General features: G+C 42.0%; 1 protein-coding gene across 8 annotated transcripts in view; it reads right to left on the reverse strand.

The window, feature by feature from the left end:
* NEK11 (NIMA related kinase 11) overlaps positions 1–14,034 on the reverse strand; it is a 155,241-nt gene that overhangs the window by 30,548 nt on the left and 110,659 nt on the right. For all 8 annotated transcript variants that reach the window (XR_008549589.1, XM_037524455.2, XM_054689189.1 and 5 more), the window contains one exon: positions 8,686–8,746. Coding sequence is in view for 7 of the 8 variants with exons in the window: in XM_037524455.2 (XP_037380352.1) it covers positions 8,686–8,746 (61 nt within the window). In the remaining variant the exon portion in view is untranslated. The remainder of the gene's footprint in view (positions 1–8,685; positions 8,747–14,034) is intronic.

Below are 14,034 nucleotides of genomic sequence, written 5' to 3' on the forward strand. Positions count from 1 at the left end.
CATTTCTGGGAAAGATGCTAAGCCTTGAGCCCAAGAAAAGAAAATGGGGCAAATATAATTTCAAGCAACAGGGATTGTCAAAGCCTGGTGCTCCAAGCAGTTTCTTTTTCAGTGTATTTTATTGGCTAGCCTTTTCCCTCTTCATCCCACCTTCCAAAATGAATAGCAGATGCTTTATGTCAACACATTTAGCAATCATGATTAAAAAAACAACTGGGCTAGGATCATAGACTTCATCTAACAGTTGTTAACTTTCAGAGTGTGTTGCTTCTCAAACTTCAGTGTGATCTGAATCATCCAAGGATGTCATTAAAAATGCTGAGTCTGACTTAGTCTGTGTGGTTAGGGCTTGTATTTCTCATAAGTTCCCAGGCAATTACAGTGATGGATTTTGTCAAATGCTTTTTCTGCACCTGCTGAGATGATCAAATATTTTCATTCATTATTCTGTTAATATTAGTAATTCTATTAAAATGATCAATTAATATTATTACATTAATTAATTTTCTGCTGTTAAACCACCCTTGCATTCCTTGGATTAAAACCCATTTGGTCATTGTACATAATCATTTATTATGCCACTGAATATGATTTACTAGTATTTGGTTTATGATTTTGCATATATATTGATGATTGATATTGGGCCATATATTTGTTTTTTTTCTTGTGATTGTCTTTTCTGGTTCTGGTCTTTTCTGGTTCTTTTCTGGTTCTGGTCCCACCCTTGCATTCCTTGGATTAAATCCCATTTGGTCATTGTACATAATCATTTATTATGCCACTGGATATGATTTACTAGTATTTGGTTTATGATTTTGCATATATATTGATGATTGATATTGGGCCATATATTTGTTTTTTTTCTTGTGATGTCTTTTCTGGTTCTGGTTTTCTCTTTTCTGGTTCTGGCCTAACTGAAACAGCTGGGCAAAGTTCCCTCCTCTTTTTATTTTTGAAAGAGTTGTGAAGGAAAAGTATCAATTTTATTTTACATTTTAAAAGGACAAGTTTATTAGGGAAAGAGAAACAAAAAGAAGGACAAATATCAGTTCTTTTTGAATGGTTACTAGAATTTATAGGTGAAGCAAGTTGGAATGGGCTTTTCTTTGTTGGAAGTTTTTAAGTTACTAATTTGATCCTCTTGTTATAGGCCTATACAGGTTTTTCCTTCTTGAATCAGTTTTGATCATGTGTGTCTTTCTAGAAATTTGTCTGCTTTCATCTAAGTTTTCTAATTTGTTGGCATACCCTCAAAATCTCGTTTATGTCTTTAAGGTTGGTAGTAGTGTGTTCCCTTCCACGCCTGATTTATTGTTTTTGAGTTGTCATTCTTACTTTCTTTATCAGTCAGTATAGCTAAAGATTTATCAATTTTGTTAATTTTTTTCCAAAGAACCAATTTTTGGTCTCATTGATATCCTCTATTGTTTTTCTCTTCTTTACATCACTTATTTTTAATTCTAATCTTCATTATTAATTTCCTTTTGCTTCCTTTGGGTTTAACTTGCTCATCTTTTTCTGGTTTCCTAAGGTAATCCATATGTTTTAGATGCTCAAGAGGTAGGAGTTAAAGCCAGTGGCAATATAAATAGTAGGGGGGGTCCTTAACCCATATAGAGCTAGTGATCAGCTTGGGAAGATAAGATATCCATCTAGGCCATCACCAGAAGTACTACAAAGCACATATACATAGACATGGGGGCCACAAAGAGGTAGACGCACTAGCTTTCAAATTGAGGGACCAGTTTTGTTCTAGTTCTGCTCTCACCAATTACCTGGCCCTCCAGTTACCTTGCTGGACCTCAGAGTCCTCATTTTATTTTATTTCATGGATTTATTTATTTATGCGTATAAGAACTGGAGTACAGGCCATAGGTGTGGGGGGTGAGAGGATTCACCAGAGACAGAGTGGGGAACCGAACAGGTGGATCGACAGAAATACACTGCTGAGGGGAGCAATGGGTGAGTCAGGAGAGGACTGCTGTGCCATGTGGGTTAGTTCCCTGGCCAGGGATCGAACTCGTGCTACAGAGGCTGCGGAGAGCTTCATAATGCTGAGATTTACCCCCTGTGCCACCAGAGAGGCCCAGATTCTTCATTTTATATTTAAGTGGTTTCATTAGATGGAAGGCATTTTCTAAACCCAAACATCTATAAGCCATACCTTCAGACCTCCAGGGGAATTAGAATTTACTTGGGAAGGCAACATATAGACTAATAAAGATAGCACTCAAAGGGACCAAAAGTTAAGAGGCAAATGGTTGGGACCAAGAATAAATTCTACAGGCGTTATAGAATATCAGGCTAAATTTAACTGAAGTCTTTACACCTATGAGACATCAGATGATAAGGATTACATCACTTGATACTACCCCATCGAGATGTTTTGACGATGAGATGAACACAAAATGATATCAAGAGACATTAAGCAACTAGAAGCTGTGTTTCTTAAGAGGGCACAGCACAACTCATAATAGTAATATTGTCAGGCTCCCTCCTAGTTCTGTGGTCTCTTACCTGCTGAGCTATTTTCCCTGAAAGGGTGACTGCTTGATGATGATGACTTTTCACCAGTAGAGTGAGAGAAATTCTTCTCTTATTTCTTCCAAAAAATTCCTTTACTCATTTCAGTGGACAAATGACCTTGATCTTAACATAAAAACCTGCATTTGCCCTCTCTGCTAAATATCCTACCATGTGGGTTATAAAGAGCTGATGCAGGGACAGCAGGGGTGGCTATTTTGGCAAGGAAGACTTCACTCAGGCCCATGAGACACTGCTTACTCAGGAATCCTTGCAGGTGCTGCCCTTGGGCATGGCCTATTTACAGACTTCTCCTCTCACCCTCCTCTTCTCTCCACTGCCCAAGGAAAGCTCAGGAAATGACAGCAACTTGACAGACACCCTTCTTTGCCCAAGTTATTGTGAAGGCTTTCCTCGTGGTTCACATCTCTCATCCTACTCTTTAAAATGGTACATGATCGAAGGCTTACCTAGGGGCTGGTGAACTCTTCCTGAAAAGGGCTAAATATTTTAGACTTTGTAGGCCAAATGATCTCTGTTGCCATGACTTGACTCTGCTACTACAGTGTGAAAACAGCTACAGACAGCAGGTAAACGAGGGAGCATGGTGGTACTCCAGTAAAATTTTATTTACAAAAAGCTGGCAGCGAGCAGAATGTGGCCTGGGGGCTGTAGTTTACTGGCCTTTGCCCAAAAGATGGAGATTCATCATAATTCTGAGCTGGAGGGGACCCAAGACCTCTTCAACCAAATCCCATCATCCTACAGATAGGGAAACTGAGGCCAAGAGAAGCTGCAGGAGTCCTAAATGTCTGTATGGAATTTCCTGGTCAGTTCCAATGAGGTAGCCCCTCCACTCTCGAAAGGAAGAAGAGATTATCGGCCACACAGCCCTCTCCACTCCCATGGATAGGTTACCTAAACCCGAAATGATTCCTTCTTTCTTTCTCTTGCCCTTTCTGCCTATACAAAGCTCTGATTTTGCACAGCTTTGGGAAGCACCTTTTGCTGGCTAGGTGGGATGCTGTCCAACCAGCTTCTGTGATTTTGTTTTCTCACTGGTACCAAAAAAATAAATTAATTAACCTTTTCAGGTGCCAATAAAGTTCAAAAGCAAAGAGTTACAAAAGGTGCTTTGCTGTTGATAAAGGGCCAGGGTGAACTGGCGGTGTCTTCCTGTCCCTGTGCTTTGCATGGGGCAACTTCTCAAGAAATAAATTGCACCCCCATTGCTTCCACCAAAATTAAACTCACTGGGAAAAAAGTGGGTCAGCTTGGAAAAGGAAACTTGCTCAAGGGAGAGATGATAAATACCAGAAGATAGGAAATAAATAAATTTCTATTTTTACAAGACTATTTCACACAACAAATACTCAACTGAATTGGTTGGAAGATAAAAAAAACAACAGGAGTTCAATGTTCATTTCTCTTTGAATATTCCAGAAGAGACCTCTGAAAACAGCAGAGCGGTTAAAAAAAAAAAAAAAAAAAAAGGAGAGCGTGTCTGATTTGGGATTGATATGAACTGTAGGTGTAAGCGCAGGTCCAGACCCTGACCTTCCCAGGTATGCTGGTGGCCCCAGGGAGACAGTGCCTGCCAGGGGGTGTCATTATTCTAGGCTGCCAACGGGGAGAATCATAGCTTTAGAAACAAAGCCAGCTTTTTAATAAGAGCAGGTTGGGCTGGCTAAAATATTTCAGGTAAAAGCATGTGAGATTCCCTCTTCTTAGCATACAGTAAGCACGTTTAAGTCACCCATGATCACTGCAGACATTAGAAAACACAGAAGGGAAAGTTGCTCAGAGAACAACTAGTAACACTATTTCCAAATGTGTGTGTGAGTGTGCGTATGCCAGCTTATAGTTTAGTATACAAAACTTTAAAAAAAGAAACAACTTTTTTTTTTTTTTTTTAGATTATTACTTTATATACCTTCATGCCATTGAAAATGTAACTACATTGGGCCTCCTAGTGGCGCAAGGGGTTAAGTCACCGCACTATGAAGCTATCCATAGCCACTGCAGCTCCAGTTCAATCCCCAGCCAGGGAGCTGACCCACATGGTGCAGCAGACCTCTCCTGTCTTATCCACTGCTCCCCGCAGCAGTGTATTTCAGTCAGTCTGCCTGTTCTGCTCCCTACTCTGTCTCTGGTTAATCCTCTCACCTCCCCACATCTCTGGCCTGTACCCCAGCTCTTGTATGCATAAATAAAAACATAAGAAAGAAAACGTAACTACATTATTATCTTTGTAAACTATAAAGAACTTCTTGCACTAGAAGAGATATTAGCCCTCCTGATTTTTAGGGGTTTATTTTGATTCCAACTTCCACAATTGTAAACAACATGCCATGAGAATCTTTGTGTATTTATCTTTATTTAAAACTGATTTACTTCTTTAACGTAAATTCCTAGAAGTATGTTTGTTGAGTAAAAAAGTTTACATTGTCAGGCTGATAGAAACTAACCTACTGCCAGAAAGAACAGTGCCATGTGGCCCCTGCCAGAACAAGGAGTCTCTCAAGTTCCAGTGGCCAGGTTCATGGGTTCATTTATTGGGGTTCAGAAGCAGCCACCTTCCCCATCTGTGTTGCATGCAATGAGACACACCTCCGGGCATTTCAGAGCTGCTTCTGGGGCTGATATGGGTGGCGGGGGGCCTGGGTCCCTAGCACCTCTTCCAGATCAACCTGAGTGGCATTCGAGACTCACTGAGTTCTCGGCTAAGCAGGATCCAGAACCTAGTTTTGGTTCTGCAAGCAGGATCCTGGGCTCCATGGTTTTCTGTTCAGGTGAGAACAAAGGACACCTTCTCACCTTTCCTGAGAGGCAATCCTGAGCACAGCTTCAGAAGCAAATGGCTCCCTCTACCGTCCGTAGCACAGAAAAAAAGGGACAAATAATTATCCTGACTCATCTACTCCTGTGACAGTCAAAAGAGGCGTCATATCCACAAAAAACCCTAGGAGCCCTCTCTCCTTCCCCATCTCTAAGGCATTTTTACATCCTATCCTTATAACAAGAAGATTAGTTATGCATTAATATTTTTGGCCTCACATTCTCCTGCCCTCATTAGGAGAATCCTCTATTGTGTGAGGCAGACCCCAGCTCCCACTAAGTACTACCAATGCCTGACACTCACTTTCCCAGCTCCACTGGTGTTCGGGTACAGCACAGGATCAGCCTCTGTCTATAGAGACATCCTGCCCAGACTTACATCAGACATGGAGGAGGTGTGGTGATCGTACGGAATCCATCCTGGCAGAAGCGGGGGTCATAGCCAGATGCCTGAGGTGGCAGGGGTCTAGCAACCACCCCCAATGTTCAACCTCAGTCACCTTGAGGTTGTTCAGGCAGTCCTGTGAGCAACTGGGAGGGGAACTGGGGCCCGCTGCCAACTTGCTGTGTGAGTGAGCCCTCCTGCTCACAGACTGAGCCGACCCCCTTGCTCTGACCCCACCTCGTCTCTGCGCTCTTCCTCCGCCTTCCTTTCCCCCTGCAGGCCTCTGCTCCCCATCTCCTCATGGCCAAATGTATCCTTGCATCTAGAACGATCTATCTTATATCAGGTGTGACCTTCTCCATGAACATCCTTGATGTCTTCTATCTCCCCAACTAAAAACCACCTTCCATTTTCTGAACCCTTACTCTCTGACATAGTTGTTTTGATCCTGTCTTGGTGCACCCCCAAAATCCTAAGGCTTTCATGGCAAGATCTAGACTCAGCACAACACTGGAACCTCAGAATCTAACACCATTCCTTCTATGAACCATACTAACAGTGAGGAAACTGATGTGTGACTAACAAATGAATGCATGTTTGCTGAGTTTCTCCTGTAGTTAGGGACATGATTACTGGACTATTTTTCCTAGGTAGTAGTAATATACAGAATGTTCTCTGCTCAGAGTATACTGCTAGGAATGATTGATAATACTGTTGTAGGAAATTATTTGTATTACAAAGCTCTTCCTCTTTTCTCTTCCCATCACCACACACCTGCCAGATGAGTGTCTGCATAGCAGACACAGCAGGTTCTCTGTAAATTGCCATTAATTCTGAATCACCTGCATCTTTTCAAGTTAAAGAACTTAAAGAAATGACTAAATTTCTCCAGTATATACAAAGAAGGCACAGTGGCAACATATCATGCATGCACATCAAAATGATCTGAGTTATTTATGATCCAAATACGCCCCCCCCTCCAACCTGTCAGTATCCAAAGAGAAAACACTATGTTGAAATTATTCTAATTATCATGAGAAATTCCTTTCTGTCAAGGTGAAAAGCATAATAGAGCAAGGTTAAGTGGCTGTCAGTCATGCCCACACTTCACGGCTTAGGGTTTGAAGAGCTTAAGCAAAGAAAGTTTCTAAGGGATTCAGAAGCTGATGTCTTTTCTGGTCTGCATCAGTCACATTGTTTAGAAGAGATTAAATAGTTATTACCAAGGTTCGGTGGAAGAATTGAGGGCTAGCAATTTTAAAAAATCCAACCGATCAGACATATCAACAAACTACAGGAAGCTTGGGAGGTACAGAGGATTTGAAGCATCTGCTTTAGTCTAATTACTTGCGGGGCAACACCCAGTTTGGACCTACAACACGTTTTTTTTTAAATATAGTTTACCAAGGTCAATATCATTCCGCTGACGACTTCTAAAAGTGCAGTTAATTTCCCAAATAATCTTTCTTGATTCATAATCTTTCTCTGGTTTCGAACTCACTTACCACGGAGCCATCTGTTTTCTGTCTTCTCCAATTCACTAACAGCTCTCACCCGCTCCCACCTCCTCCCATGCCCTTAGTTCCTGTAGGTTTCTATCAGCTAATTCCTTTTCTGTCATTTCAGTGGTGCTCAAGGCAGAAATAAAAGTACTTTCATTCCCTGTTTGTAATGCTCATTTCTCATAAAATCATTGTCTAGGAGGGCATTTAGATGTCATCTATCCTATCTAGTGTTATTTTAGTTATTTATTTATTTTTGCAATGGAGTAGTAAAACATGATCTTTGGTGGAAATCTAATTTATGAAACAGATAAAAGCAAAATTACTTTGGTGGGAGCTGGTAGAGGAGCAGGGTCTACATGCCTTTTCTCTTAAGATATTTAAAGATACCTGCTAAGGAAGGGCCTCTTGTGTACCGCTGAACTCTATCCGCTGGCTTCTGTCCTCATTTAGGTCACGCCTCTTACCTGCTCCTGGAGTCCCCAAAGGGCCCAGTTTGAGATTTCTGATCTAAGTGAGGTCCAGAGGGGAAGTGACCTGGCCAAATGAAAGCCTTCCTGGTCTTCGATTCCAAGCCTCGGAGTTAAATGTACCTAACAAGCGTTCCTAGGTGTGAGTGAACAGACCACAGGGTGAGGGTCAAGAGAAAAAAATCAGGTTGCTGTGTCCCAACTGAGACTTTGCACATCATGTTCCTACTACAGCAGAGGTGGATGCTCACACACCTGAAAACTTAAATCTTTGCCATTTCCTGAAGAGATTGCTTTTGGCCATGCAATTTGGAAATTTCAAGTAACAATCAAATTTCAAAGAACAAAACATCTCAGCCCATTCCACTCAGCACCTATAAAAATATCCTCTGCTCTTCTCTCCTTGTCAGGTGTGACAATTTATCGTCGAGTGCTGGAAGTTATCACAACTGGGCTTTTTGGATTAAAAAAGGAGGAGAAACTAAGAAATAGGGACGTATCCTTGAAGCCCAACGACCCTATTTATCCACACTGACAATGCTAAGGCAACTTCAGCTTTGTTTTTTATATGAAACCTCTTCCAATAGCTGAGTGACCTTGAGAGTGATGGTTTTCCCAGCTGGACTGAATATGACGTGCTTCTGTAGGGTGAGTGAGGATGAGAAATTTCTTTTCAAGGAATCTGTGAAACTAGTGATTATGCATGGCCAGGCCACCATCTGATCATTGTGGAACCTCATTTTGACAATTTCATCCTTGGAGAGAACAATCACAAACAATTCCTCTTGAAGTTTCCCAGTCCTTGGACCACACTTTCAACCTCTGCTGGCCTCAGTGTTTTCATCCACAATATAGGGAGGTTGGACTAAAATACCCACAAGTTTGCTCCCAAGCTCTCTTTTTCTTGGCTAGTCCATTAGAATCAGAGTGTCTCACAGTATTTTGGAATCGGAAGAAGGTGACTCACCTAGAGAGGTACAACCCAAGACGTTCTCCAAACACTTGACCAGAGCTTCAATATCACTGTCCTGTCAAAACAAGAGAGATTTATTCCCCATATGGTAGGAGAATATTTAATGACATGAGAAAATGCTTTCATTTTGACATAACAAAACACATACAGAGAATCGGAATCTGCTAAGTTATTTCACAGTATGACCCCATTTTTTAATGGAAAACTTCTACGTGTACATACATGTAATCTACATCTCTCTCTCCATATCAGTCCATGGATGTACTGCTCTATCTCTGATGGGAAGACTATAAATGTTAATACTTGTTTTGACTATAAGGTGGGATTATGGATGATCTTTATTTTCTCCTATATGTGCTTATGTCTTTTCTAATTTTTCTGTAATAATAAATATTACATAATCTACAAAAATGGTAAATGTATTAGAAGGAAAAAAAGGTTTTATTTAATCTGCAATCTGCTTATCAAAGCAGGTATTAAGTGCAAGTTTTTTTCCTTGAGAGCATCTCTACTGATCTAGTTCTTCTCTTGGAGGTTATAGTCTTCCAGGAGTCATAAAGCAAAGAATTGAACGTTTTATTTACCTTAACCCTCAATAAGAGTCAGACAGACACCCCCACAAGGGTTGGAGGAGATCCTGGAACTGTATTTGATAATAAATATTGTCATCAATATGAAATAAATATCTGTCTTCTACCTGGGAGGCTTGAAGTATCCCAAACAACAGAAGTATGAGCTGAATTGTTTTCAGGTGTATGCTTATACTGAGGTGGAGTCGATAATTCATGGCTGACCTGTCCATTTCAAAAATAAGCAACATGTTTTATATTGTAGTAGTTGTGGATTTTAGAAAAATGCACTGAAGTGTAATAGACTACTCTAAAATAAATAAGTTGGGTTTCATTTTATAACATCTGGAGGTAGGGGAGGGAGTGAGCAGACAGTTTTCACACAAGTGGTAAAACACAGCACCCTTTCATGTTCTGAATGTATGGAAGCAAAAATTAGGAAAACATGCCTGGCTGATGCTGGTCAGTGAGGCCAACGCACTAACTGAAGACCCCCAGTGTCCAGCCCAGGAGTAGGGATCAAGTACCAAACACAGAAACAGGAGAAGGAAATACAGATCCTTCCTTCTGTACCCCTGTGGTCTCCAAACCCAATGACCTGTGTCAGAGAGGAACTCAGTGGAGATGCCCTCTGCTGAAGGGCAAGAAAGATACACACAGGCATACACAGGGGATGACATCAACCAGGCAAGCCCAGGTTCTAAGACTGGTTCCTCCCAATTTGCTGGCTGTGGCCAAGCAGCTTGTCATCCTAGGTGTTAGTGAATCAACAAGAGTTGAATCAGTTGATGACTACAGAGACTAGGTCTTAACACTGCCATTCTTTTAAGTACAAGGTACATGTATTAATTCAAACTCTACTAGGTGGGCTATCTTAATCCCCATTTAACAGTTGAGAAAAGTGAGGCACAGTAAGATGTTCCCACATCCCTCCTTCAACCTTAAGATATGAAAACCAAAAATATCAGTCATTGTCAAATGCCCCACGAGGGGCAAAGTCTCCCCTGGTTGAAGTCCCCTGATTTACATGTCTAACTCTACATACATATTTTTTTCCACTGGCCCAATCTGGAACAATTTGAGGATCATAATAAATGATATTTATGAATTATAAACCGTAGACTAGAATGAGGCCAACTGTACCATTGAACATTTAAATGAAACTTTCTCCATTTTACAAAAAACAACTGATAACAAACATCAAGAGCTACATTTTTAAACATTAAATTATAATTTAGGAAAGGCATCAAAGAGCTTGTTTTACTGCGCTACAACTTAATTCAGCAACAGAGTCAGTCCTAACGTTCCAGAGATAATCATTTAATTGGACACAAATGACCCCAAGAGAAACACACCCCACCCAGTGACAAAAGGGAGAAGGAAGAAAGGCAGGCCACATCTTTCTAGAGCTGTTTCCTGCTTTTCTGCTCTGTGTTGGCACTTTCACAAGAAGTTCAGGCATGGACAACCTCTTTCAGGAGCATGTTATGGCTGGTGCCATGTGGGATTATGCCTTGAACTGGAACTTTACATTTCCTCAGTATTTCACAATTTGAATTGATCTCTGGCTGAAGCTAAGTGGCCTGGGAGACCAACCACATCTTTCTAGATGCCAAATTACAGAGCCGCCAGCCCTCAGCCATTTCATCCAATTTTCAAAGGTTGGGAGGATGACCTAGTGGCTCCCTTGCTGATTGATTTAGATGTTCTTTAAGCCTCCTTCCCCCATGACATCCATCCCTCCATAACAGGAACACGCCTCAGAGGCCAGAGGAGCCTCTTGTAAGATTCCTTTCTGAAAAGTCATCCCACAGATTTCAGTTCAAACACCCAGAGTCTTTTCAGAAACAGATGCAGCAATTTGGCTAACATGTTAGACATTGCTTCTAAGGAGGAGAGGGTAGCTGTCAGCAAAAGGTCAGGCTGGATGTGTTAAAAGACATGACAATTAGCAAGACCTGCCTCATGCCTTCTGAGAAAACCCCGATACCCGAGGCAACCATTTAAATAATGCTTCTATGTAGGTATTTAATATAATATGTTCACCTTCCCAGGGACTACCTGGTGGGAGGGGGTACACACCATCGGACACTGTGGATATGCAACTGTTGGGGGCAGGGGTAAAAGCCTCAGGTGGAATGTGTGAGTAGCTTAGGGTCTCTCATCCCCAACTTGGCTTTGTGCTCATTGGTCTCTGTCACATTTTTCTTGCTCCATGGCTGGTCCTGGAGCTGGCTGGCTGTTCTTCTTAATTCCACACTAGGTCCTTGAGGAATGGGGCCCTTTACTGTATTGGTCACAGATTTCTCCATCTTGGTGTCAGTAATACTGTTCCTCATCAACTCAATGTGCAACACCATCCCTTTTGCTACTCAACAACGTGCCCTGGCATTTATCAAAGGACTTCCCTGGAGGTCTCTATGAAAACAGGTCTTCGGGGCTACTTATGGTCTCTTGGAGAGTCATAACTCACATGAACCCAGTGGAGGCTCTGAGAAGCCTCTCATAAAGACCTGAAATTTTAACTTTGTTGTTTTCCAAACTTCATTGACCATGAAATCTAGTCCACTCCATGGAAGAAAGTTCTGGAAACATTCCTTGGGACATCCTCATACAGAAAAGCAGATTAATAGAACTTCCTATTCTAGATCATAAGGTGTAGGATCCCCTGGGTCTCTTTGATGAATTGGTCCTGAGACTTCTCCAAGCTCCTGGTTCTTACTCTTGATTCCCACGTAAATATTTTCTGCTACAAGAACACCTAAACTATCATTTATTAATTCCTCTGATTGAAGAAAAGCTTGCTTTGCTGTCCCTAAAATGAAAATGCCTTTTCTTTTTCTTTTCTTTTTTTTTTTTTAAAGATTTATTTATTTATTTATACATACAAGCACTGGGTACAGTTAGAAGAGCGGGAGGGTGAGAGAATTCACCAGAGCCAGAGCGGGGAGCAGAGCAGGCAGAAGGACCCAAGTACACTGCTGAGGGGAGCAGCGGGTGGCAGGAGAGGTCTGCGCGCCATGTGGGTCCCTCCTCCAGTGGCCGGGGAGCAGCCCGGGATTGAACCTGCGCTGCAGAGGCTGCGGGCAGCTTCGCAACCCAGCGCTCAACCGCTGCGCCACTGGGGAGGCCCATGAAAATGCCTTTTATTTTTCAATTCAAATTTGTTTTCAGCTCTTTATTTGAGATTAAAATACTACTACCCCCGCCACTGGCCTAGAATGATTTTATTCAAAATAGTTAGCAAATAGTATTTCAGCTAAATTCTTCCATCTTGCTGCTTTACATTAGAATCAAGATCCTTTAGTTTCTGAAGCAACCTCGAGAGCAAAGAGAAGGATGGGGCATGCTTTTGCTTTGTTTCTTTGTAGAAGTTAACTGAGAGGGTTTTTATACTTTGGTGTTAGAAACATAGGTCATAGTTACCCAAAGGGATTTTAGGGTAAAATTGGAACAGTATTTTTGGAATCAATAACTCTCACAGTTGATGAAGTGTCGTTGTGATGATCCATTTGATGACCTGTGTCAAATCCTGTGATAATGTGAAGATTACAATTCAATGTGCTTCCATGACTCCCTCACGCTCCTTTTAATTGCGGAGCCATGGAGACAAGCGTAACGGGGGCAATGAAAGCAGTGAAGAGGAAAATCTTGCTGGGGGACATTTCTATCTCACACCTGTGCAAGGGAGGATCCCTAAATCTGCTTCCTGTTCCTGGGAAGTGGGGTTCTTGGCCTGGTTTCTAGTCTCAGATCAGCTCTGGAGGAGAGGTACTGCCCAAGGAGGAAGTCTGCGAACATTTATGGCTGATGTTTCAGGTTAACACTGTCCCAGAGACCAACAGTTGTCTGGATGCAACTAACTGTCCCATTTCCCATGGAAAACACAGTCCTGTTACTGGTGATTCTTAAATTTCACTGTGTGCAGGGATCCCCCCAGATCTGGTTAAAAAAAAAAAAAAAAAAAAAAAAGAACTACTAATTGAAAAAAAATTGTAGGTTCTGCATCAGCAGATCTGAGTTAGGGCTGAGATTCTGGATTTAAACAAGCGCTCAACAGCTTCTAATGCACCTGGCCCCCTGGATCACAACTTGATGAACAAACTTTGGCCAACATGAGTGAGGGTTCTGGGCGCTCAACATAAGGTGTCCCGGGAGAACCTAAGGGCACTTTACATGGTGGAGAAGACTGCAAAGGAAGGAGACAGAGAGGCAAGACAGAGAGGTAAGATGATCCATATTTCCCTTCTCATCTTCCCCTGTGAATGTCTTCCTCTTGTTAGGAGGACGAGAGCTCTTAGGTTGGCTAGAAGGAAACAAACAAAGCATTTAAGAGAAGCATGAGACTTGAAGAGTTGGGGATAAACCAATGGGAGCAGGTCAAGTTAGGTAAATGGAAACAACTCACACAGCTCTCTTTGAAGCTAAATATATGGATAAAGAGGTTGGCAGGGAGATGGGTAGAATGGCACCAAGTATACAGCATGGTGCCCCTTGAAGAATGAGTTGTGAGTGAATAAATGAACCGACGAAAGGTAGCTTCCTGCCATCAGCCCTCAGTTTGGGACGAGGGCTGTTTTGGCAGAGACACCCCCAGCTATTTTACATCTATGTTTAGACATTCCCCGGAGGCTCCAGAAGGCTCTGTGCTTACTGCTCCTGTACCTTGAGGCGGTGAAAACACAACCATCTGTCTCTTCTAGCACCTTTGCTCTCTCCTGGCAGGTGGGCTGTGCTGATTCCCAAAGGCCTATCCAGAGCAGGCTTGGAGGAC

Source organism: Talpa occidentalis, unplaced genomic scaffold (assembly GCF_014898055.3).
Source record: "Talpa occidentalis isolate TD23 unplaced genomic scaffold, MPIMG_talOcc4v2.1 talOcc4.10, whole genome shotgun sequence".
In the NCBI taxonomy this organism is placed as follows: Eukaryota; Metazoa; Chordata; class Mammalia; order Eulipotyphla; family Talpidae; genus Talpa; species Talpa occidentalis.